Source organism: Glandiceps talaboti, chromosome 6 (genome assembly GCF_964340395.1).
Source record: "Glandiceps talaboti chromosome 6, keGlaTala1.1, whole genome shotgun sequence".
NCBI classification, from domain to species: Eukaryota; Metazoa; Hemichordata; class Enteropneusta; family Spengelidae; genus Glandiceps; species Glandiceps talaboti.
Genome location: NC_135554.1, coordinates 22,880,938 through 22,906,549, shown reverse-complemented (window position 1 = coordinate 22,906,549; position 25,612 = coordinate 22,880,938). Strand labels below are relative to the sequence as shown.

At 30.7% G+C, this 25,612-nt stretch overlaps 1 protein-coding gene across 1 annotated transcript; it reads left to right on the top strand.

Annotated features, from left to right (window-relative positions):
- The first annotated feature begins 245 nt into the window (after positions 1 to 245).
- On the top strand, positions 246 to 25,612 carry LOC144436369 (uncharacterized). The gene is made up of 5 exons (XM_078125153.1): positions 246 to 1,080; positions 21,499 to 21,762; positions 23,013 to 23,098; positions 24,309 to 24,401; positions 25,528 to 25,612. The coding sequence occupies exons 1-5, from the start codon at positions 1,008 to 1,010 to the stop codon at positions 25,585 to 25,587; spliced, it is 576 nt and encodes a 191-aa protein (XP_077981279.1). The 5' UTR covers positions 246 to 1,007; the 3' UTR covers positions 25,588 to 25,612.

Here is a 25,612-nt window from a genome sequence, read left to right as displayed (position 1 = left end):
TTTACGATCCCTTTATAGTGCGACTGTTTACATCGCTAAATCTGCGACTATGTTAACAGTACTGCAGAGCTACTGCTCAATTCTCGTCTACTATGAGAGCTATCGTAGTTGCAGATCAGCACCGTCGACAAAGTAGCTGATGGATCGCGAACGGTCTTTATGCTGAATTCGCCCTATATGCGCTACTGATGAACATAAAAAGTGCTATGGTCAAAGGTCGGCTTTTGTCAAAGGATACGTATACTTCAAGACATTGGCAACTATCCAATAACTCGAGAGGGGAAATCCAAGATGTAGATGTAGTGTTGACGTCAGCTGAAGAAGTGTCTGTCGGTTAATGACGTATTCCATATTGTGGAGAGAGCTTTGATTTCAAAGCATACAATATAATATAAATTATCAATATCATGGATATGTCGAAGAATACACAAGCATAGATACAGCCATAGGGGCGTGTAATATTTCTTAGCTTGTTGTTTTCCTGGTCTACAAGCTAAATATTACAACCTTTTGACTATATATTCCTGTAAGGAAAACATAAAAAAATCGTTCTTTCTACTAGTGGTATAGAGATTGATACATTTGTAGCAGCAGGATTCATACGATATTTTCTTAAGAAAACGGCAATCTGAGCAATAATACGTGCCCCTGTGGATACAGCCTATAGCATTTCTGACGAAACTACAACGCTGTAAGTGTCCAGCCACACTCGGCCGATCACTCAACACATAAATCACCCGTCTTTCAAACTGGAAAGAATAGGACAACAGATAGTTAACGCCCATGCGACAATAAGGCACTCAAGTAACACTGCTCTCTGGTCTGTGATGACGTGTTTACAGAAATAGCATACTATTGATAGATTTGGGATTTTACACTGATTCTCTTACAAGCACAATCAGTTGACACGTTACAATTGACCTCAAACATAATCAGTTTCCGCGTTCAGTTTTTGAAAGAGAATACTAGTAATCTCCACCACAAAGCTGTTCTCTGTCACCACCACCATGCCTGTTCGTCCTTCCGTGTTACTTCTGACATGTATGCTTATATATATTCCTTGTTTATTCCACCAAACAGGTAAGACATTGCTTTAAAACAAAACTTTTCCATCTCTCGACGGCGTTTACAAGTTATGTACTGACCTTGCTGAAGCTTTCTTGTAATAAACTTGTTACCCCATAGTGACATGAAAGTGTGAAAAGCTGATAATCTGTCGATGGCGAAGATAATTGAATGTGGCTCGAGCTTGTGGCCATCCATGACTTGACTTTGAAGGGGAGTGCGCTAATGTAGCTACTACCTAAATAATAACCCAACAAATTGTTTGAGGCTGTTTGCTTTTTGTTCACTAGGGATTTTTTTCTAAATACAAGTATATCAATATTTCCCATAATAACCGAAAATTATGCCCTGGTTGAGTGTGAGTGTATAATATGTGACAATATGGGGAATGGGAAAGCAGTTTATAATGAACATGGTCAAGTTATTATCACAGGGAAAGCTGTGTGAGTTTGTCAAATTGTTAGTGGCGAAATTACATGTGAAACTCATGATAGACAACCAGGAAATAGCAAGTAAATAACTCTGGTAAATAACACGCTCCTACTCCTAGCGAATTTATTCTAATGAAATGGGTGTATTATCATGTTTCACTTCCGTCTTTATTTGTACTTCAAAGTCTCTCGAAAACAGGAAGTTACGTATCCACAATAACTTAGTTACTCAATAACACTTTGTCGGACATGTCTTTGCTGAGCAATATGGGTGTATGGGAAACAGTGATGTCACATCCTGATTTCATTACGGAGTGTACATTTGTAAGCTATCTACTGGTGTTCTACCGTTTCTTTCTAAAACACACAAGATTCAGTTGTCAAAACCAAAATTCAATGGTCAAAATCAAACTTACCTTGCACCAAGGCCCGGGGGGCTACTTCCCTTATTTGAGTATACGTATATGTTTCGCCCTTTTGGGGTGCGTTTTCTAGCCCCTTTTGTCTAAAATGGGTCGGGCTTAAAAGTCTAAAATGGGGTATATTTTGCATTATTTTCGATTTAACTTGGTTTATGTTGTCCATTGTCCTTTACCAAATCATAACTGCCAATTATTGCCCCAAAATGTTGCCTCCTAAAGAAAATATATTTAGGTCTAAACTTTTATGTTTTAAAAACCTGTAATTATATAATATTGGGTATTGATGTTTGGTCAAAGTGGCCTGGGGTTTCCATTACTGGCCACACACCCCTATCAGAGCTGACCATTGGTACAGCCCCCCCCCCCCCCGGCACCAATGACGATACATTCAAATCTATTTAATTAAAAACTCACAGAAAAACATAGTTACAGTTATTGTGCCCTCCATGTCATATTTATCTCTACTTTAAAGTCAAAATTATCTCTTTTTAAAACGTCGCTAAATACAATGACTCCAAGTAAACTCGTTATAATGTAAACTTACATGGGTCTTTCATTTTTAGGTCAACATAGTATTACATTGTACATCTTTGTTTGAATTTCTTTACCTCAATATGCCTCTTTGTCTCGCATATATACTGGTAATATGTGTTGCCATGTATTTACTCCAGAGCCACCCATCAATACAACAGCAAGTTCAGTAGAATAGATTATAATCACTTCGTTATCAACTTCATACCTGGATGATCGAGAACATTCAGAGACACGTTTTACATATTATTACATAATTTGTTTACCATGGTGAACAAGGAATAAACTTCATATAATGGTGAATTTGGAATTAAGGTCTCAATGCAAGTTTTATGCAGACATGATCACCTGTTTTGAAATAATACCTTTTAATAATTTCCCAGTGTTTGCACACGTGCACGGAACACATTTTTGGTTGCTAGTGTCAACAGCAATCATAAGTTTGAGTAACAAGGTTTTCCTCCGATTTTATTGGGGGGATACCTGATGATATACAACTAACACTTTCTGGTCTGTATATATTGTAATTTCGCCACACATTATAAATTAATTAACTAAATTAATTAAATGTAGTGTAACTATTTATTTTGTTGTTAAGTTTTGTTATTATTATAATTCAGAATGTTTCACAATTCAATGGTTTATTGAATTGCATTTTGTATTTTTAGCATTAAAATGTAAATGAATACACAGTGGTCAATTACATAGCAATTGAATTGCACTTTGTGTCCTTAGCATTAAAATGTAAATAAATACACAGTGGTCAATAACATAGCAATTAAATTGCACTTTGTATTTTTAGCATTAAAATGTAAATGAATACACAGTGGTCAATTACATAGCAATTGAATTGCACTTTGTGTCCTTAGCATTAAAATGTAAATAAATACACAGTGGTCAATAACATAGCAATTAAATTGCACTTTGTATTCTTAGCATTAAAATGTAAATGGATACACAGTGGTCAATTACATAGCAATTAAATTACACTTTGTATTTTTAGCATTAAAATGTAAATAAATACACTGTGGTCAATTACATAGCAATTGAATTGCATTTTGTATTCTTAGAATTAAAATGTAAATGAGTACACAGTGGTCAATTACATAGCAATTAAATTGCACTTTGTATTTTTAGCATTAAAATGTAAATAAATACACTGTGGTCAATTACATAGCAATTGAATTGCATTTTGTATTCTTAGAATTAAAATGTAAATGAGTACACAGTGGTCAATTACATAGCAATTAAATTGCACTTTGTATTTTTAGCATTAAAATGTAAATGAATACACTGTGGTCAATAACATAGCAATTAAATTGCACTTTGTATTCTTAGCATTAAAATGTAAATAAATACACAGTGGTCAATTACATAGCAATTAAATTACACTTTGTATTCTTAGCATTAAAATGTAAATGGATACACTGTGGTCAATAACATAGCAATTAAATTGCACTTTGTATTTTTAGCATTAAAATGTAAATGAATACACTGGTCAATTACATAGCAATTAAATTACACTTTGTATTCTTAGCATTAAAATGTAAATGAATACACTGGTCAATTACATAGCAATTGAATTGCATTTTGTATTCTTAGCATTAAAATGTAAATGAATACACTGTGGTCAATAACATAGCAATTAAATTGCACTTTGTATTTTTAGCATTAAAATGTAAATGGATACACAGTGGTCAATTACATAGCAATTAAATTACACTTTGTATTTTTAGCATTAAAATGTAAATGAATACACTGGTCAATTACATAGCAATTGAATTGCACTTTGTATTTTTAGCATTAAAATGTAAATGAATACACAGTGGTCAATAACATAGCAATTAAATTACACTTTGTATTTTTAGCATTAAAATGTAAATGAGTACACTGTGGTCAATTACATAGCAATTAAATTACACTTTGTATTCTTAGCATTAAAATGTAAATGGATACACAGTGGTCAATAACATAGCAATTAAATTACACTTTGTATTTTTAGCATTAAAATGTAAATGAGTACACTGTGGTCAATTACATAGCAATTAAATTGCACTTTGTATTTTTAGCATTAAAATGTAAATGAATACACAGTGGTCAATAACATAGCAATTAAATTACACTTTGTATTCTTAGCATTAAAATGTAAATGGATACACTGTGGTCAATTACATAGCAATTAAATTACACTTTGTATTCTTAGCATTAAAATGTAAATGAATACACAGTGGTCAATAACATAGCAATTAAATTGCATTTTGTATTCTTAGCATTAAAATGTAAATGAATACACAGTGGTCAATTACATAGCAATTAAATTGCACTTTGTATTTTTAGCATTAAAATGTAAATGAATACACAGTGTTTAATTACATAGCAATTAAATTACACTTTGTATTCTTAGCATTAAAATGTAAATAAATACACAGTGGTCAATAACATAGCAATTAAATTGCACTTTGTATTCTTAGCATTAAAATGTAAATGGATACACTGTGGTCAATAACATAGCAATTAAATTGCACTTTGTGTTCTTAGCATTAAAATGTGAATGGATACACTGTGGTCAATAACATAGCAATTAAATTGCACTTTGTGTTTTTAGCATTAAAATGTAAATGAATACACTGTGGTCAATAACATAGCAATTAAATTGCACTTTGTATTCTTAGCATTAAAATGTAAATGAATACACTGGTCAATTACATAGCAATTAAATTACACTTTGTATTTTTAGCATTAAAATGTAAATGAATACACAGTGGTCAATTACATAGCAATTAAATTGCACTTTGTATTCTTAGCATTAAAATGTAAATGAATACACAGTGGTCAATTACATAGCAATTAAATTGCACTTTGTATTCTTAGCATTAAAATGTAAATGGATACACTGGTCAATTACATAGCAATTAAATTGCATTTTGTATTTTTAGCATTAAAATGTAAATGAATACACAGTGGTCAATTACATAGCAAGTAAATTGCACTTTGTATTTTTAGCATTAAAATGTAAATGAATACACCGTGGTCAATAACATAGCAATTAAATTGCACTTTGTATTCTTAGCATTAAAATGTAAATGAATACACAGTGGTCAATTACATAGCAATTAAATTACACTTTGTATTCTTAGCATTAAAATGTAAATGAATACACAGTGGTCAATTACATAGCAATTAAATTACACTTTGTATTCTTAGCATTAAAATGTAAATGAATACACAGTGGTCAATTACATAGCAATTAAATTACACTTTGTATTCTTAGCATTAAAATGTAAATGAATACACAGTGGTCAATAACATAGCAATTAAATTGCACTTTGTATTTTTAGCATTAAAATGTAAATGAATACACTGTGGTCAATTACATAGCAATTAAATTACACTTTGTATTCTTAGCATTAAAATGTAAATGAATACACAGTGGTCAATTACATAGCAATTAAATTGCACTTTGTATTTTTAGCATTAAAATGTAAATGAATACACTGGTCAATTACATAGCAATTAAATTGCACTTTGTATTCTTAGCATTAAAATGTAAATGAATACACAGTGGTCAATTACATAGCAATTAAATTGCATTTTGTATTTTTAGCATTAAAATGTAAATAAATACACAGTGGTCAATTACATAGCAATTAAATATCACTTTGTATTCTTAGCATTAAAATGTAAATGAATACACTGTGGTCAATTACATAGCAATTAAATTGCATTTTGTATTTTTAGCATTAAAATGTAAATGAATACACAGTGGTCAATTACATAGCAATTAAATTGCATTTTGTATTTTTAGCATTAAAATGTAAATGAATACACAGTGGTCAATAACATAGCAATTAAATTGCACTTTGTATTCTTAGCATTAAAATGTAAATGGATACACAGTGGTCAATTACATAGCAATTAAATTGCACTTTGTATTTTTAGCATTAAAATGTAAATGAATACACTGGTCAATTACATAGCAATTAAATTGCACTTTGTATTTTTAGCATTAAAATGTAAATGGATACACAGTGGTCAATTACATAGCAATTAAATTGCACTTTGTATTTTTAGCATTAAAATGTAAATGAATACACTGGTCAATTACATAGCAATTAAATTGCACTTTGTATTTTTAGCATTAAAATGTAAATGAATACACTGTGGTCAATTACATAGCAATTAAATTGCATTTTGTATTCTTAGAATTAAAATGTAAATGGATACACAGTGGTCAATTACATAGCAATTAAATTGCACTTTGTATTTTTAGCATTAAAATGTAAATGAATACACTGGTCAATTACATAGCAATTAAATTGCACTTTGTATTTTTAGCATTAAAATGTAAATGAATACACTGTGGTCAATTACATAGCAATTAAATTGCATTTTGTATTTTTAGCATTAAAATGTAAATGAATACACTGTGGTCAATTACATAGCAATTAAATTGCACTTTGTATTTTTAGCATTAAAATGTAAATGAATACACAGTGGTCAATTACATAGCAATTAAATTGCACTTTGTATTTTTAGCATTAAAATGTAAATGAATACACAGTGGTCAATAACATAGCAATTAAATTGCACTTTGTATTCTTAGCATTAAAATGTAAATAAATACACAGTGGTCAATTACATAGCAATTAAATTGCACTTTGTATTTTTAGCATTAAAATGTAAATGAATACACAGTGGTCAATTACATAGCAATTAAATTGCACTTTGTATTTTTAGCATTAAAATGTAAATGAATACACTGTGGTCAATAACATAGCAATTAAATTGCACTTTGTATTCTTAGCATTAAAATGTAAATGGATACACAGCGGTCAGTTACATAGCAATTAAATTGCACTTTGTATTTTTAGCATTAAAATGTAAATGAATACACAGTGTTTAATTACATAGCAATTAAATTACACTTTGTATTCTTAGCATTAAAATGTAAATGAATACACAGTGGTCAATAACATAGCAATTAAATTGCACTTTGTATTTTTAGCATTAAAATGTAAATGAATACACTGTGGTCAATTACATAGCAATTAAATTGCACTTTGTATTTTTAGCATTAAAATGTAAATGAATACACTGTGGTCAATAACATAGCAATTAAATTGCACTTTGTATTCTTAGCATTAAAATGTAAATGAATACACTGTGGTCAATTACATAGCAATTAAATTGCATTTTGTATTCTTAGCATTAAAATGTAAATGGATACACTGTGGTCAATTACATAGCAATTAAATTGCACTTTGTATTTTTAGCATTAAAATGTAAATGAATACACTGGTCAATAACATAGCAATTAAATTGCACTTTGTATTTTTAGCATTAAAATGTAAATGGATACACTGGTCAATAACATAGCAATTAAATTGCACTTTGTATTTTTAGCATTAAAATGTAAATGAATACACTGGTCAATAACATAGCAATTAAATTGCACTTTGTATTTTTAGCATTAAAATGTAAATGGATACACTGGTCAATAACATAGCAATTAAATTGCACTTTGTATTTTTAGCATTAAAATGTAAATGAATACACTGGTCAATAACATAGCAATTAAATTGCACTTTGTATTTTTAGCATTAAAATGTAAATGGATACACTGGTCAATTACATAGCAATTAAATTGCACTTTGTATTCTTAGCATTAAAATGTAAATAAATACACTGTGGTCAATAACATAGCAATTAAATTGCACTTTGTATTTTTAGCATTAAAATGTAAATGAATACACTGGTCAATTACATAGCAATTGAATTGCATTTTGTATTCTTAGCATTAAAATGTAAATGAATACACAGTGGTCAATTACATAGCAATTGAATTGCATTTTGTATTCTTAGCATTAAAATGTAAATGAATACACTGGTCAATTACATAGCAATTGAATTGCATTTTGTATTCTTAGCATTAAAATGTAAATGAATACACTGGTCAATTACATAGCAATTGAATTGCATTTTGTATTCTTAGCATTAAAATGTAAATGGATACACAGTGTTTAATTACATAGCAAGTAAATTGCACTTTGTATTCTTAGCATTAAAATGTAAATGAATACACAGTGGTCAATTACATAGCAATTAAATATCACTTTGTATTCTTAACATTAAAATGTATTCTGTGGTCAATTACATAGCAATTAAATTGCACTTTGTATTTTAGTGTAAATAAATACACTGGTCAATAACATAGCAATTGCACTTTGTGTTCTTAGAATTAAAATGTAAATAAATACACTGTGGTCAATAACATAGCAATTGCACTTTGTGTTCTTAGGATTAAAATGTAAATAAATACACAGTGTTTAATTACATAGCAATTAAATTGCACTTTGTATTTTTAGCATTAAAATGTAAATGAATACACAGTGGTCAATAACATAGCAATTGAATTGCATTTTGTATTTTTAGCATTAAAATGTATTCTGTGGTCAATTACATAGCAATTAAATTGCACTTTGTATTTTTAGCATTAAAATGTAAATGAATACACAGTGGTCAATTACATAGCAATTAAATTGCACTTTGTATTTTTAGCATTAAAATGTAAATGGATACACAGTGGTCAATTACATAGCAATTAAATTGCATTTTGTATTCTTAGCATTAAAATGTAAATAAATACACAGTGGTCAATAACATAGCAATTAAATTGCACTTTGTATTCTTGGCATTAAAATGTAAATGAATACACAGTGGTCAATTACATAGCAATTAAATTGCATTTTGTATTCTTAGCATTAAAATGTAAATGAATACACACTGGTCAATAACATAGCAATTAAATTGCACTTTGTGTTTTTAGCATTAAAATGTAAATGAATACACTGTGGTCAATTACATAGCAATTAAATTGCACTTTGTATTTTTAGCATTAAAATGTAAATGAATACACAGTGGTCAATTACATAGCAATTAAATTACATTTTGTATTCTTAGCATTAAAATGTAAATGGATACACAGTGGTCAATTACATAGCAATTAAATTGCACTTTGTATTCTTAGCATTAAAATGTAAATGGATACACAGTGGTCAATTACATAGCAATTAAATTGCATTTTGTGTTTTTAGCATTAAAATGTAAATAAATACACAGTGGTCAATAACATAGCAATTAAATTGCATTTTGTATTTTTAGCATTAAAATGTAAATGAATACACAGTGGTCAATTACATAGCAATTAAATTGCATTTTGTATTTTTAGGATTAAAATGTAAATAAATACACAGTGGTCAATAACATAGCAATTAAATTGCACTTTGTATTCTTGGCATTAAAATGTAAATGAATACACAGTGGTCAATAACATAGCAATTAAATTGCACTTTGTATTCTTGGCATTAAAATGTAAATGAATACACAGTGGTCAATTACATAGCAATTAAATTGCATTTTGTATTCTTAGCATTAAAATGTAAATGAATACACACTGGTCAATAACATAGCAATTAAATTGCACTTTGTGTTTTTAGCATTAAAATGTAAATGAATACACTGTGGTCAATTACATAGCAATTAAATTGCACTTTGTATTTTTAGCATTAAAATGTAAATAAATACACTGTGGTCAATTACATAGCAATTAAATTACACTTTGTATTTTTAGCATTAAAATGTAAATGAATACACAGTGGTCAATTACATAGCAAGTAAATTGCACTTTGTATTTTTAGCATTAAAATGTAAATGAATACACAGTGGTCAATTACATAGCAATTAAATTGCATTTTGTATTTTTAGCATTAAAATGTAAATGAATACACTGTGGTCAATTACATAGCAATTAAATTGCATTTTGTATTCTTAACATTAAAATGTAAATGAATACACAGTGGTCAATTACATAGCAATTAAATTGCATTTTGTATTTTTAGCATTAAAATGTAAATGAATACACTGTGGTCAATTACATAGCAATTAAATTACACTTTGTATTTTTAGCATTAAAATGTAAATGGATACACTGTGGTCAATTACATAGCAATTAAATTGCACTTTGCATTCTTGGCATTAAAATGTAAATGGATACACTGTGGTCAATAACATAGCAATTAAATTGCACTTTGTGTCCTTAACATTAAAATGTATTCTGTGGTCAATTACATAGCAATTAAATTGCACTTTGTATTTTAGTGTAAATAAATACACTGTGGTCAATAACATAGCAATTGCACTTTGTGTTCTTAGCATTAAAATGTAAATGAATACACAGTGGTCAATTACATAGCAATTAAATTGCACTTTGTATTTTTAGCATTAAAATGTAAATGAATACACTGTGGTCAATTACATAGCAATTAAATTGCACTTTGTATTTTTAGCATTAAAATGTAAATGGATACACTGTGGTCAATTACATAGCAATTAAATTGCACTTTGTATTTTTAGCATTAAAATGTAAATAAATACACAGTGGTCAATTACATAGCAATTAAATTGCACTTTGTATTTTAGTGTAAATAAATACACTGTGGTCAATAACATAGCAATTGCACTTTGTGTTCTTAGCATTAAAATGTAAATGAATACACAGTGGTCAATTACATAGCAATTAAATTGCACTTTGTATTTTTAGCATTAAAATGTAAATGGATACACTGGTCAATTACATAGCAATTAAATTGCATTTTGTATTCTTAGCATTAAAATGTAAATGAATACACAGTGGTCAATTACATAGCAATTGAATTGCATTTTGTATTCTTAGCATTAAAATGTAAATGAATACACTGGTCAATTACATAGCAATTGAATTGCACTTTGTATTTTAGTGTAAATAAATACACTGTGGTCAATTACATAGCAATTAAATTACACTTTGTATTCTTAGCATTAAAATGTAAATGAATACACAGTGTTTAATTACATAGCAATTAAATTGCACTTTGTATTCTTAGCATTAAAATGTAAATGGATACACAGTGGTCAATTACATAGCAATTAAATTACACTTTGTATTTTTAGCATTAAAATGTAAATGGATACACAGTGGTCAATTACATAGCAATTAAATTGCACTTTGTATTCTTAGCATTAAAATGTAAATAAATACACTGTGGTCAGTTACATAGCAATTAAATTGCACTTTGTATTTTTAGCATTAAAATGTAAATGGATACACTGTGGTCAATAACATAGCAATTAAATTGCACTTTGTGTTTTTAGCATTAAAATGTAAATGAATACACTGTGGTCAATTACATAGCAATTAAATTGCACTTTGTGTCCTTAGAATTAAAATGTAAATAAATACACAGTGGTCAATTACATAGCAATTAAATTGCATTTTGTATTTTTAGCATTAAAATGTAAATGGATACACAGTGGTCAATTACATAGCAATTAAATTGCATTTTGTATTTTTAGCATTAAAATGTAAATGGATACACAGTGGTCAATTACATAGCAATTAAATTGCATTTTGTGTTTTTAGCATTAAAATGTAAATAAATACACAGTGGTCAATTACATAGCAATTAAATTGCACTTTGTATTTTTAGCATTAAAATGTAAATGAATACACTGTGGTCAATTACATAGCAATTAAATTACACTTTGTGTCCTTAGAATTAAAATGTAAATAAATACACAGTGGTCAATAACATAGCAATTAAATTGCACTTTGTATTTTTAGCATTAAAATGTAAATGAATACACTGTGGTCAATTACATAGCAATTAAATTGCACTTTGTATTTTTAGCATTAAAATGTAAATGAATACACAGTGGTCAATTACATAGCAATTAAATTGCACTTTGTATTTTTAGCATTAAAATGTAAATGAATACACTGTGTTTAATTACATAGCAATTAAATTGCACTTTGTATTTTTAGCATTAAAATGTAAATGAATACACTGTGGTCAATTACATAGCAATTAAATTGCACTTTGTATTTTTAGCATTAAAATGTAAATGGATACACAGTGGTCAATTACATAGCAATTAAATTGCACTTTGCATTCTTGGCATTAAAATGTAAATAAATACACAGTGGTCAATTACATAGCAATTAAATTGCACTTTGTATTTTTAGCATTAAAATGTAAATGAATACACTGTGGTCAATTACATAGCAATTAAATTGCACTTTGTATTTTTAGCATTAAAATGTAAATGAATACACTGTGGTCAATTACATAGCAATTAAATTGCACTTTGTATTCTTAGCATTAAAATGTAAATGAATACACAGTGGTCAATTACATAGCAATTAAATTGCACTTTGTATTTTTAGCATTAAAATGTAAATGGATACACAGTGGTCAATAACATAGCAATTAAATTGCACTTTGTATTTTTAGCATTAAAATGTAAATGGATACACAGTGGTCAATTACATAGCAATTAAATTGCACTTTGTATTTTTAGCATTAAAATGTAAATGGATACACAGTGGTCAATTACATAGCAATTAAATTGCACTTTGTATTTTTAGCATTAAAATGTAAATGAATACACAGTGGTCAATTACATAGCAATTAAATTGCACTTTGTATTCTTAGCATTAAAATGTAAATGAATACACAGTGGTCAATTACATAGCAATTAAATTGCATTTTGTATTCTTAGCATTAAAATGTAAATGAATACACAGTGGTCAATTACATAGCAATTAAATTGCACTTTGTATTTTTAGCATTAAAATGTAAATGAATACACTGTGGTCAATTACATAGCAATTAAATTGCATTTTGTATTCTTAGCATTAAAATGTAAATGAATACACTGTGGTCAATTACATAGCAATTAAATTGCACTTTGTATTTTTAGCATTAAAATGTAAATGAATACACTGTGGTCAATTACATAGCAATTAAATTGCATTTTGTATTCTTAGCATTAAAATGTAAATGAATACACAGTGGTCAATTACATAGCAATTAAATTGCATTTTGTATTCTTAGCATTAAAATGTAAATGAATACACTGTGGTCAATTACATAGCAATTGAATTGCACTTTGTATTCTTAGCATTAAAATGTAAATGAATACACAGTGGTCAATAACATAGCAATTAAATTGCACTTTGTATTCTTAGCATTAAAATGTAAATGAATACACAGTGGTCAATTACATAGCAATTAAATTGCACTTTGTATTCTTAGCATTAAAATGTAAATGGATACACAGTGGTCAATTACATAGCAATTAAATTGCACTTTGTATTTTTAGCATTAAAATGTAAATGGATACACTGGTCAATTACATAGCAATTAAATTGCACTTTGTATTCTTAGCATTAAAATGTAAATGAATACACAGTGGTCAATTACATAGCAATTAAATTGCACTTTGTATTCTTAGCATTAAAATGTAAATGAATACACTGTGTTTAATTACATAGCAATTAAATTGCACTTTGTATTTTTAGCATTAAAATGTAAATGAATACACTGTGGTCAATTACATAGCAATTAAATTGCACTTTGTATTCTTAGCATTAAAATGTAAATGAATACACTGTGGTCAATTACATAGCAATTAAATTGCACTTTGTATTCTTAACATTAAAATGTAAATGAATACACTGTGGTCAATTACATAGCAATTAAATTGCACTTTGTATTTTTAGCATTAAAATGTAAATGAATACACAGTGGTCAATTACATAGCAATTAAATTGCACTTTGTATTCTTAGCATTAAAATGTAAATGAATACACAGTGGTCAATTACATAGCAATTAAATTGCACTTTGTATTTTTAGCATTAAAATGTAAATGGATACACAGTGGTCAATAACATAGCAATTAAATTGCACTTTGTATTCTTAGCATTAAAATGTAAATGGATACACAGTGGTCAATTACATAGCAATTAAATTGCACTTTGTGTCCTTAGCATTAAAATGTAAATGAATACACTGTGGTCAATTACATAGCAATTAAATTGCACTTTGTATTTTTAGCATTAAAATGTAAATGAATACACAGTGGTCAATTACATAGCAATTAAATTGCACTTTGTATTCTTAGCATTAAAATGTAAATGAATACACAGTGGTCAATTACATAGCAATTAAATTGCACTTTGTATTCTTAGCATTAAAATGTAAATGAATACACAGTGGTCAATTACATAGCAATTAAATTGCACTTTGTATTCTTAGCATTAAAATGTAAATGAATACACAGTGGTCAATTACATAGCAATTAAATTGCACTTTGTGTCCTTAGAATTAAAATGTAAATGAATACACAGTGGTCAATTACATAGCAATTAAATTGCACTTTGTATTCTTAGCATTAAAATGTAAATGAATACACAGTGGTCAATTACATAGCAATTAAATTGCACTTTGTATTTTTAGCATTAAAATGTAAATGAATACACTGTGGTCAATTACATAGCAATTAAATTGCACTTTGTGTCCTTAGAATTAAAATGTAAATGAATACACTGTGGTCAATTACATAGCAATTAAATTGCACTTTGTATTCTTAGCATTAAAATGTAAATGAATACACTGGTCAATTACATAGCAATTGAATTGCATTTTGTATTCTTAGCATTAAAATGTAAATGAATACACAGTGGTCAATTACATAGCAATTAAATTGCACTTTGTATTTTTAGCATTAAAATGTAAATGAATACACTGTGGTCAATTACATAGCAATTAAATTGCACTTTGCATTCTTGGCATTAAAATGTAAATGAATACACTGTGGTCAATTACATAGCAATTAAATTGCACTTTGTATTTTTAGCATTAAAATGTAAATGAATACACAGTGGTCAATAACATAGCAATTAAATTGCACTTTGTGTTCTTAGCATTAAAATGTAAATGAATACAATGTGGTCAATTACATAGCAATTAAATTGCACTTTGTATTCTTAGCATTAAAATGTAAATGAATACACAGTGGTCAATAACATAGCAATTAAATTGCACTTTGTATTCTTAGCATTAAAATGTAAATAAATACACTGTGGTCAATTACATAGCAATTGAATTGCATTTTGTATTCTTAGCATTAAAATGTAAATGAATACACTGTGGTCAATTACATAGCAATTAAATTGCACTTTGTATTCTTAGCATTAAAATGTAAATGAATACACTGTGGTCAATTACATAGCAATTAAATTGCACTTTGTATTTTTAGCATTAAAATGTAAATGGATACACTGTGGTCAATTACATAGCAATTAAATTGCACTTTGTATTTTTAGCATTAAAATGTAAATGGATACACAGTGGTCAATTACATAGCAATTAAATTGCACTTTGTATTTTTAGCATTAAAATGTAAATGAATACAATGTGGTCAATTACATAGCAATTAAATTGCACTTTGTATTCTTAGAATTAAAATGTAAATGGATACACAGTGGTCAATAACATAGCAATTAAATTGCACTTTGTGTTCTTAGCATTAAAATGTAAATGAATACACTGTGGTCAATTACATAGCAATTAAATTGCACTTTGTATTTTTAGCATTAAAATGTAAATGAATACACTGTGGTCAATTACATAGCAATTAAATTGCACTTTGCATTCTTGGCATTAAAATGTCAATGAATACACAGTGGTCAATTACATAGCAATTAAATTACATTTTGTATTCTTAGCATTAAAATGTCAATGAATACACTGTGGTCAATTACATAGCAATTAAATTGCACTTTGTATTCTTAGCATTAAAATGTAAATGAATACACAGTGGTCAATAACATAGCAATTAAATTGCATTTTGTATTTTTAGCATTAAAATGTAAATGAATACACTGTGGTCAATTACATAGCAATTAAATTGCACTTTGCATTCTTAGCATTAAAATGTAAATGGATACACAGTGGTCAATTACATAGCAATTAAATTACACTTTGTATTTTTAGCATTAAAATGTCAATGAATACACTGTGGTCAATTACATAGCAATTAAATTGCACTTTGTATTTTTAGCATTAAAATGTAAATGGATACACTGTGGTCAATTACATAGCAATTAAATTAAACATTTTAAACTTTTGAATTCATAAAAAGACCATTTTAAGAAACCAAGACTATTATATTATCTAGCACGACATCCTGACTTTGCGTTTATATTGGTACACATCATCGAAATTCATTGCTCTTATTTTGGAATTTCGCAATCTACTGTTTTATTGAAAGATATGCACAGTGTTAATTGCCTGAAGTATGGTCTGAACGAGTGCTTTGCTAGTTTTCGTTGTGTCACCGGAAAATTGTGGTTAGGCTTAGGGAAAGGATTAACGGTTTTGCTTTAAATATACTGTCATATAGACATAATTCGAATTGACAACACGAATGAAACATATTTTATCATAACTCACGCTATTATGGTATTGTCTATATTGTACATGTACATACAAATAATGTCTTGCATTTTTAGATGCCTGGGAAGGCGACAAGCATCGACAAAGTCAGACAGGATAATGTCTCTATTTTTCCATTACCATTTCCCTCATCCAATCTGAACGACGCATACATACATACATACATACATACATACATACATACATACATACATACATACACACACACACAGATGCATGTTCAATGGAACATGTGTATGTGAGTTTGACGTCAAGAAGATTCGAAACAAACTGACTGATTTCTGCCAGGTGTCAAATCATAATCACAATACGCTGATTCGAGCATAGCGGATGCTAGTGTAAAGGTCCGCTTTTGTCGAAGAATACTTGTGACATTGGCAAGTATCCAATAACTTGAGGGGGAAATCCCAGATGTTTCCGGTTGTAGTGTTGACGTCACGACGAACTGCCCTTCAATTTTATAATGCATTCGTTATTTGAATATTATTATGTTGTCAGTTCAGAGGAGATAGTGTTATTTGAATAGAAGACATTAATCTCGAAATGTCGAAGAATTCAATTTTATACCATCGTCATTATTTCTGTTGTTACCAATCAATACAATGTGCTACCACAATGTTTCTTCCTCCCACGATTTGGCATTTCTGACAGAGCTAAGTTTCCTCATAGACCCTCCACCCAGGGTGGAGGGTCAATGGTTTCCTAAATCACTCACTGTACAAGTCAATTAAGTATACACATATACCATATGTCTTTCAAACTGGAACCGGGAAACACAATTCACATTGTGACAATAAGTAACACAGGTGACATATCAATTACTGATCTCTGATGACGTATTTACATGAATAGTAGACTATTTATAGATTTGGATTTTCCTATGTGTTGTACCCTAGAATAGCATTGGTTTCAAATATCGACATTCTAACAAAAGCACAAATGGATGAGCCTTGACATGTGACCTAAAAGCCTTGCATTGCAATGACAATTTCACATACGTATACACTAACTAAATTCGTGTTCAGCTATAGAAAGAGCATCAGCTCGATCGCAAAGCTGTTCTCTGACTCTCCGCCATGTTGTTTCGTCCTTCCGTGTTACTTCTGACATGTATGCTTATATATATTCCATGTTTATTCCACCAAACAGGTAAGACATTGCTTTAAAACAAAACTTTTCCATCTCTCGTCAGTGTTTACAAGGTATTATTGACTTGCTGAAACTTTCTTGTAAAGAACTTGTTACCCTCATCCTAGCGACAAGAAAGTGTGAAAAGCTGGTACAGTAATCCGCGGCCGTAGACAGCGTACGTAATTGGATGTGGCTGACTTTGAAGGGCAGTGCACTAATGTAGCAAAACATTACATATAAATAATAACCCCTAAAATTATTCCAAGCTGTTTGTTATTCACTAAATACAGGTATATAAATATTTCCCATAATACCCGAAAACTGACCTGGTTGATTATGAGTGTATGTGTGAAAACAAGATATGCCAAATGTTTCATTCCATGCAGTGGTACACTGAACATCGTAAAGTTGTTACCACAAAGGGAGCTGTGGACGTTGGTCAGACTGTCAGTGGCGAACATGTGAAACTCGTGAGACAGACGACCAGGAAATAGCAAGTAAATAACACGGTCCTAACGAATGTATTTTAATGAAATGGGTACCAGGTGTATTACCATCCTTCACTTCCGTCTTTATTTGCACTTCAAAATCTCTCGAAAACGGGAAGTTACGTATCCACCATAACTTTTTAATTCACGCTGATAACACTTTGTCGAACATGTACATTTTTTCTTTTGCTAAGCAATTTGTGTATGCAAACAATGATGTCACATCCTGACTTCACTACGGATTGGAGCTTATTACTGGTGTTCTGCCGTTTCTTTCTAAAACACACAAGTACTTACTCACTACGAAGATAGAGATCCAGTTGTCAAAACCAATTTCAACTATTAAAATCAAACTGACCTTGCACCGAGGATTATACATTCAAACATATTTAATTCAACACTCTTTGAAATACAAAGTTAGTTATTGTGCCCTTCATGTCATATTTATCTCTAGAACAGTCAAAATTATCTCTTTCAAAACGTCGCTAGATACAATAATGACTCCAAGTAGTTATACTCGCCACTGATCAGCTGAATTCTGGAGCATATAGTGTGTTTATTTTAGGGGGACTGTGGAGGGTTTTTGGGAGTGGTTGTGTTTGTTTTTGTAGTATTCCAAACAACAATAGCAGAAGAAAGAAAAAAGACACGACAACATAACAGATAGGGTGTAAAAGGAGCAAGGCCAACAGGGAAAAAGGTATAATTCTACCTAGAATCAATTAGAGACTATAAATTAGCATTAAAGAAGACTACACAATTCTATCTAAACTATCAATTATCCGCATTGTCTTTCAAAATGATTCATTTACGAAGCATGCTAAAACTTTCCTATGATAGTATTATTAGTACTAAAATGTATTATCGCGTGATCGGGCTGTGATTTTTATGATTTTTATGGAAATGTGCCGTTTTAGATAAACATATATATAAAACCCCATGCCACGTGAGTTCCAGTGTGGGTACTCAGGAATATTTGCATTCATGTTTGCAGTGTTTTCTGCTGCACTTTCAATAGCTACGCTCGTGAAAATAAGGCTGCTGAGAAGAAGCACCCATCAATTACCCCGACTCGGAGTACACCACATTTGCACTCACGTGTCATGGGGTTCTGCACGCACTGAGAGGGATTAAAATGTCGATGTCTGTCTGTCTGTCCATCCATCCGTCTCTGTGTATGTCTGTCTGTCTGTCTGTCTGTCTGTGTCATCATTTTCTTAAAAACGGCTGGCTCAATCATGATGAAATTTGGTACAATTAATGTTAAGGGTAATGACTAAAACTGACAAGTTTTTTAGGGTAATTTGCATATCAATGAAATTGACTAATTAAGCGATATCTTGTTGATTGTTAATTAGATTCATGCGTGAATGCTGGCACATTGATAATGATAAGATATAGATTGAAAGATCGAAAAGTTAGTTCGTAATATCTGTCTGACTTAAAAATCATAGAGTGAATTAATATAATTACTTGCATGAATTTAAGAGAAATCGGAAGGCTGCCCTAAGCGACAGTCCGCTGTCAATGTAGTTGGTGTTATATATGTAGTAGACTGAGGACACTAGCATTTCGATCAGACCAAATCTGAAACATTTGGTGAGTATACATATACTATATATTTAGATCTCCCTTTTGGTCTGGTGGGTCTACATTTCAATTGGCTAAAAGAATCTCGTACGATGTTCAATTCCAATGAAATCAGCTCTATTGACCGAACACACTAGACACTGATATTTAAGTGTGTGATTCATTTCTTACTAAATGACTGACATTTTTTCCTTCCTTTTTCGTTCCTTGTAATACATTTATCATACTTTTTAATATCATTTCCAAAAAAAACCGTATCCTTAGAGGCATATTCAGTTCACAGATGGTTGTATGTTGGCATTCGGTTCAACCTTGGTCAAATCACAACTGTATATATGTTTTTGACAAGGAGGCAAGTGATATTCCAACCGTAAATATAGATATGTGGCAAAAACGCAAAACACAGCGCCCCGAGGAAGCATTTAGTTATCACGACTGAGAGGTTGTTAAATGGTCTGAATCATATTTTACAAACCGGCTCACTGCCAATTTAGGAAATGGAATTGGTGGGGGGGGGGTCATATTTTACAGTGAATCGTGTTATCATCTACACTCTGCACTGTTTGTAAGATTAGTATTCCTACGCCGCTTCAAACAATTGTACCAAAATAGCAGCAGTTCTGAAGATATCAGTCGCAAGGTTACCGACAACCATGTAATGATTCAAATGTACGCACATATTAGACTATATACCCAAGTACTATGAAGTAATGCAAGCGTTTAATTTAAACTAATTAGAGCCAGAAATATCCCCGGGGATAAATGTTTGTTTTGTTTTATTCAGATTGGGATAATATTTTAACCAGAGTGGGAAAATGACTATTGACCTTGGCGCATGTTACTAAGACATGGCGCATGTTGAAATAAAGTATGTAAGCATGCTACTCTCAAAGACATGCAACAACGCTACAATCAAAGCCAGGGGCTAGGCATAGGTTGTCCAGGGCAATTTTTCAGTACACGCGTTTTAAGACTATTGTATATCTTTAACTTAGAACCGGTGGCAGCAATTAGACGACAAAAAAAACCATAATGCAATGTTAGACAATACAATGAGTCAAAGTAAAATGTGGCCCTCCCTAATAGTAATACCATTTTCGAAAATATGGCCCTCCCCGAGAACCGATTTGTAAAATGTTACCCCCCTCCCCCCTTGTAAATACTAAAGGCTCCCTAATGTTTCATTTTTTTACAACTCTTAAACTTGAGACTCCTTTTACTCTTTTACTGCTGACATAAGCATCTCATAACCCTTGCTGTTGAAGTATATTAGGATACGGGAGAAGGTCATGTTTTACACAAAGGAAATTGAGGGGTCACTTTCATAAACAGTAAAAAAAAACTTTAAAATTAAATTTCTCACAGGTACCATTGGTTCATCCTGATCAGAATAATAATTTCCCTCTCTGGATAAAGTTTATCCCAGGAGGTATTTATTCCTGATTGGATTACTTCTGTACTTTCCCCTCATTACTGCTCCCCATTGTGATATTTTTCATACAGGGGCAGAGTGGACAGTGTGGTTTAAGTTATGGTCTGCTAAGACCGACACACGCTACATCAGTGCTGAAGAAGGGCACCGTACCTACCCCAATTTGATGTGTAAAGAACCAACGGCTATCGACGTTAAAACGTTAACAGGGATCCCGGCAGCAAAGACCAAAAATAGATTTTATCAGTTTGATAGAAATGGTGTTATTTGTCGACAAGAAGACCAAGAAGATAATATTAGGTGTGATATATATTACGCTCGATTCTGCTGTCCAGGTAATAAATGGAATCTCGAAGTCACGTTGTTATCGTTGCCATTGCGTATTAATTTCATGGCACCTATACCTACCATCTAAACTACCCACGATTTTCCGCACGCAACCATCCAAGCAGTATAGATGGCAATCACCTGCAATGATAGTGTAGCGCTTTCTCTATTGACGTAAACAAATGCTACATTTACACAAGAACGTCAGTGTTTATTACATATAGCATCGTATTGTGTTCTTATGGCTTCGATGTTAAACCGCTCAGCATAATTGCATAAAGCAATAACCTGCTCCTTAAAGGTGACCGGCACATATTTGACGCAATGGATTCCATTATTCCAGACGTAAGTGAAATCATGAACTATTACTACATGACAATTGCGTTCACTGCTTACTAAAATGACACTGAAGCCTAAACAAATATTGTTTGGTTCCGGTTACCGAACCCCGCCTAGCTTTTCACTGCCGACCCTGAACTTTGTTTTAAGTATTCGAGCAGAATTAATTGAATCGCAAAAACTGTGAAGTTTCACGAGAAATAGTGTATGCGGAAACTGACATCAACTTAAAAAGACACTCTAAAACTGTTCTTCCAATCTGCAATGGCTTTACATCTGATAGGAAGAAATAAACAACACAGACATCATTTGAAAAACAATGGTAAACCTGAACTAGACACTCACACAGACAAAAATATATAATAAATAAAATAACAAATCTACCTACCCCACCTATTCTAAATTTGAGTGTAATCGGAACCACGCATTTTTTTATTTGGCCTAAATACATAAATGCCACTTTGAAGTTTGAAATCTCTCGTTAATTATCTTAAGGGAAAAGTTGAACGTCTGCCTGATGTCATGCTTTGCGTTTGATACATCAGAGTATGGAACCTCAATATGATGTTTGATACAATCAACAAACTTTTCTACATCTGCACAGCAAATGCTATACTAATCTTGCTAACCTTGTAGTTTATTGTTCTCTGTTTACTTTGGTTCATTGTCTCATTTGAATTCAATATTCAAACCAATTACAACAAAAAGAATAATGCATGCCAGACCCAGTCTAAAGGGTTATTTTTTGAGAACAAAATAGCACATAGATATAGTATTCTGTTATTACCTTGATTTTCATCAAAATAACTTAGTGGAGTATCGTAGCGTACGGCATTGTCATTTCCTCTGAAACGATGACTGGTTTTCCGCCGTCTAAACAAAATAACATAATTATGTATCATTCTCTGTGGACACTAAGGGATTCATGGTGCAAGGAAGTGCCTTACTGAGGGAGAAATCAACCAGTATCCGATGACAAGAAATGGCAGTGTCATTATTTCTGAGGTAAAGTAATCCTTAGATTCACTTTCAAAAATCACGCGATTATTTTGAATTTGTCAGCCTCAAATTGCAATAATTATTACAGTAACATACATACATACATCCATACATACATACATACATACATACATACATACATACTTATTTATTTATTTATTTATTTATTTATTTATTAAGCCATGAAGTGACATTGGCAAGAAAATATACCCAATGAAACACTGATATTGTCAATGTCTTGAAAATATTAAGTATATCACTGAGATATCTAGCTGTGACACTTGCTAGAGTATCATCTACACATGAAAAAATGTACTTAAATAGAGAATGATTATCAAATTTAAGTAACTGCGATTGTAAACTAAATAAAATGTCCAAGTATTCATCTCTTATCTTCTGAAATGTTTCATTTTTACACAGTAATGCACAGTGAAATTCATCTCCAATACTCGAACTACACAATGTGCATAATCTCTGTTTCCTTTCAATGTTCTTGTAACGACCAGTTTCAATTGGCAATATATGGTTTGAAATCCTTAATTTTGTAAAAGCTATTCTATCAAAAGTGTTTCTAACAACAGATAAATATTTTTCACATTGAAAAGTTAACTTAATTTTTGAAAAAACATGAAGTTTGTTGTAACTTGTCACAGATTCTTCCACCTGTCAATACATTTTGATTTCAAAGAATCTTTAACTTTAATTTGTATATATAAAGATGCTTTTTTGACTTGTTTTAATTGAAAACAATATTTGACAACATTTTCAATAACAGTAATTGATAATAGAAAACGACCTAATTCACCTAAACATGTATGAATACATGATGTTTTGTTAACTCCAAGCATATATCTGCATGCTTTTATGTGTGTTGATTCGATATCATTCATCTAGGCTTAAGAAAGTATTCATTGAATTTGCTAACATTAACTCTATAGAATATGTAGGCATCCCAATCTTCAGATCCATATAATAATATTGGTTTGACCAAAGAGTCAAAGAGATGCAATTGAACATCAATTGAAGCTACACACACACACACACACACGCGCGCGCGCGCGCGCGCACGTACGTACGTACGTACGTACGTACATACATACATACATACATAGAAAAACTTAGAATTTGCTTTGTACATAACTTTTTATAATACTAATATAAATGACCCACCCTAAAAGATACTTAAAGTCACCGTGAGTTATAAACATTCTTGCAGGATGTCTCAAAAGGAACAGCTGTTTTCAACCTTACCGATTGGACTCAGTCTGAATTTCAGAACACCTCAATTGATATTGTTGGCGGAAATACAGTAAGTACCTACGATTTCATCATTCCCTGCATCAATCATAAGACTCTTAGTGCCCTACATTTTCGTCTCAACCCGAAGCTGTTTTACCAGCACCCTTATACACTAGCCAGAACACCGGTAGTGAATTGCAACTAGTAATTATATTAATTCAATAATTGACCCTTTCATCAATGGCTCTTTAATAAACAACTTGCAAATAAAGTGGCAAAATCGGCGTCAGTTGTTTTCTCAAACAAAATGTTCACAAAATGTCAACAATTACGAGTAATTTCACGGTCACATGACATTTAGCTTTTGATCGATTATTATTGTTTTTATTATTATTATTATTATTATTATTATTATTATTATTATTATTATTATTATTATTATTAGACTTTATTTAATCTCGATAGACTGTTGAGCCAGTGGCTCTTCTCACACAGTGTCGAGAAAAACATTAAAATATATACAATATATACATTAAATACTGCTAACATCAAATGAGGACAAAAAAAGGTACAAGGTACAATAACAAAATAGACGAACATCAACAATACATTCAAATAATCCGGTGCTAAATTGTTTTGTAGTTTATACATTAAAATTGACTCATTATATAAAACCCGTTTTCTGAATGGTGTCCAATGCAATGTACGGAATAAAACATCACTAGAAGTGTTATAATCACAATCTAAAAGAACTCTTGCAACAGCTTTCTGGAGTCGCTCAATGCGCACTAAAAGTTTGATGGAACAGTGACCCCATATGTTGGAACAGTAATCAAAATGGGGTAGAATAAAACAATTATAAAAAGTCATCGTGGCCCGTTTAGTTAGAAAGGGGCGAATACGTCTGAGTTGAATTAACTTAAAAGTGATACTTTTACATACAGAGTTGACTTGTTTTTCCCAGCTTAAGGTATCATCAATGATTATACCCAACAACTTATCATGTGTAACACACTCCAGTAGATCTCCGTTACATAAGACATTAATTGATACATCAATTCTGGCTTTTCTTTGAGAAGTTCCAAGGATCATTGCTTTTGTTTTCTGTGAATTGATACACATGTTATTAAGGTCACACCATTGCGAGATGTAATGCATGTCTTGATTAAGCTTATTCTCAATTTCTTTCAAATTAGTACTGGCGACCTGTGCAGCTGTGTCATCTGCATACATGTAAAGATCAGATGTATTTGTAAATAAAGGAAGATCGTTGATGAAAAG

What these genes read in the sequence shown, in the direction of transcription:
- LOC144436369 (XM_078125153.1), top strand. Translation starts at nt 1,008, where the DNA reads ATGCCTGTTCGTCCTTCCGTGTTACTTCTGACATGTATGCTTATATAT. An exon ending in TTGTTTATTCCACCAAACAG is followed by an intron (nt 1,081 to 21,498) that starts GTAAGACATTGC and finishes TTTTTCATACAG; the next exon opens with GGGCAGAGTGGACAGTGTGG. An exon ending in CGCTCGATTCTGCTGTCCAG is followed by an intron (nt 21,763 to 23,012) that starts GTAATAAATGGA and finishes GTGGACACTAAG; the next exon opens with GGATTCATGGTGCAAGGAAG.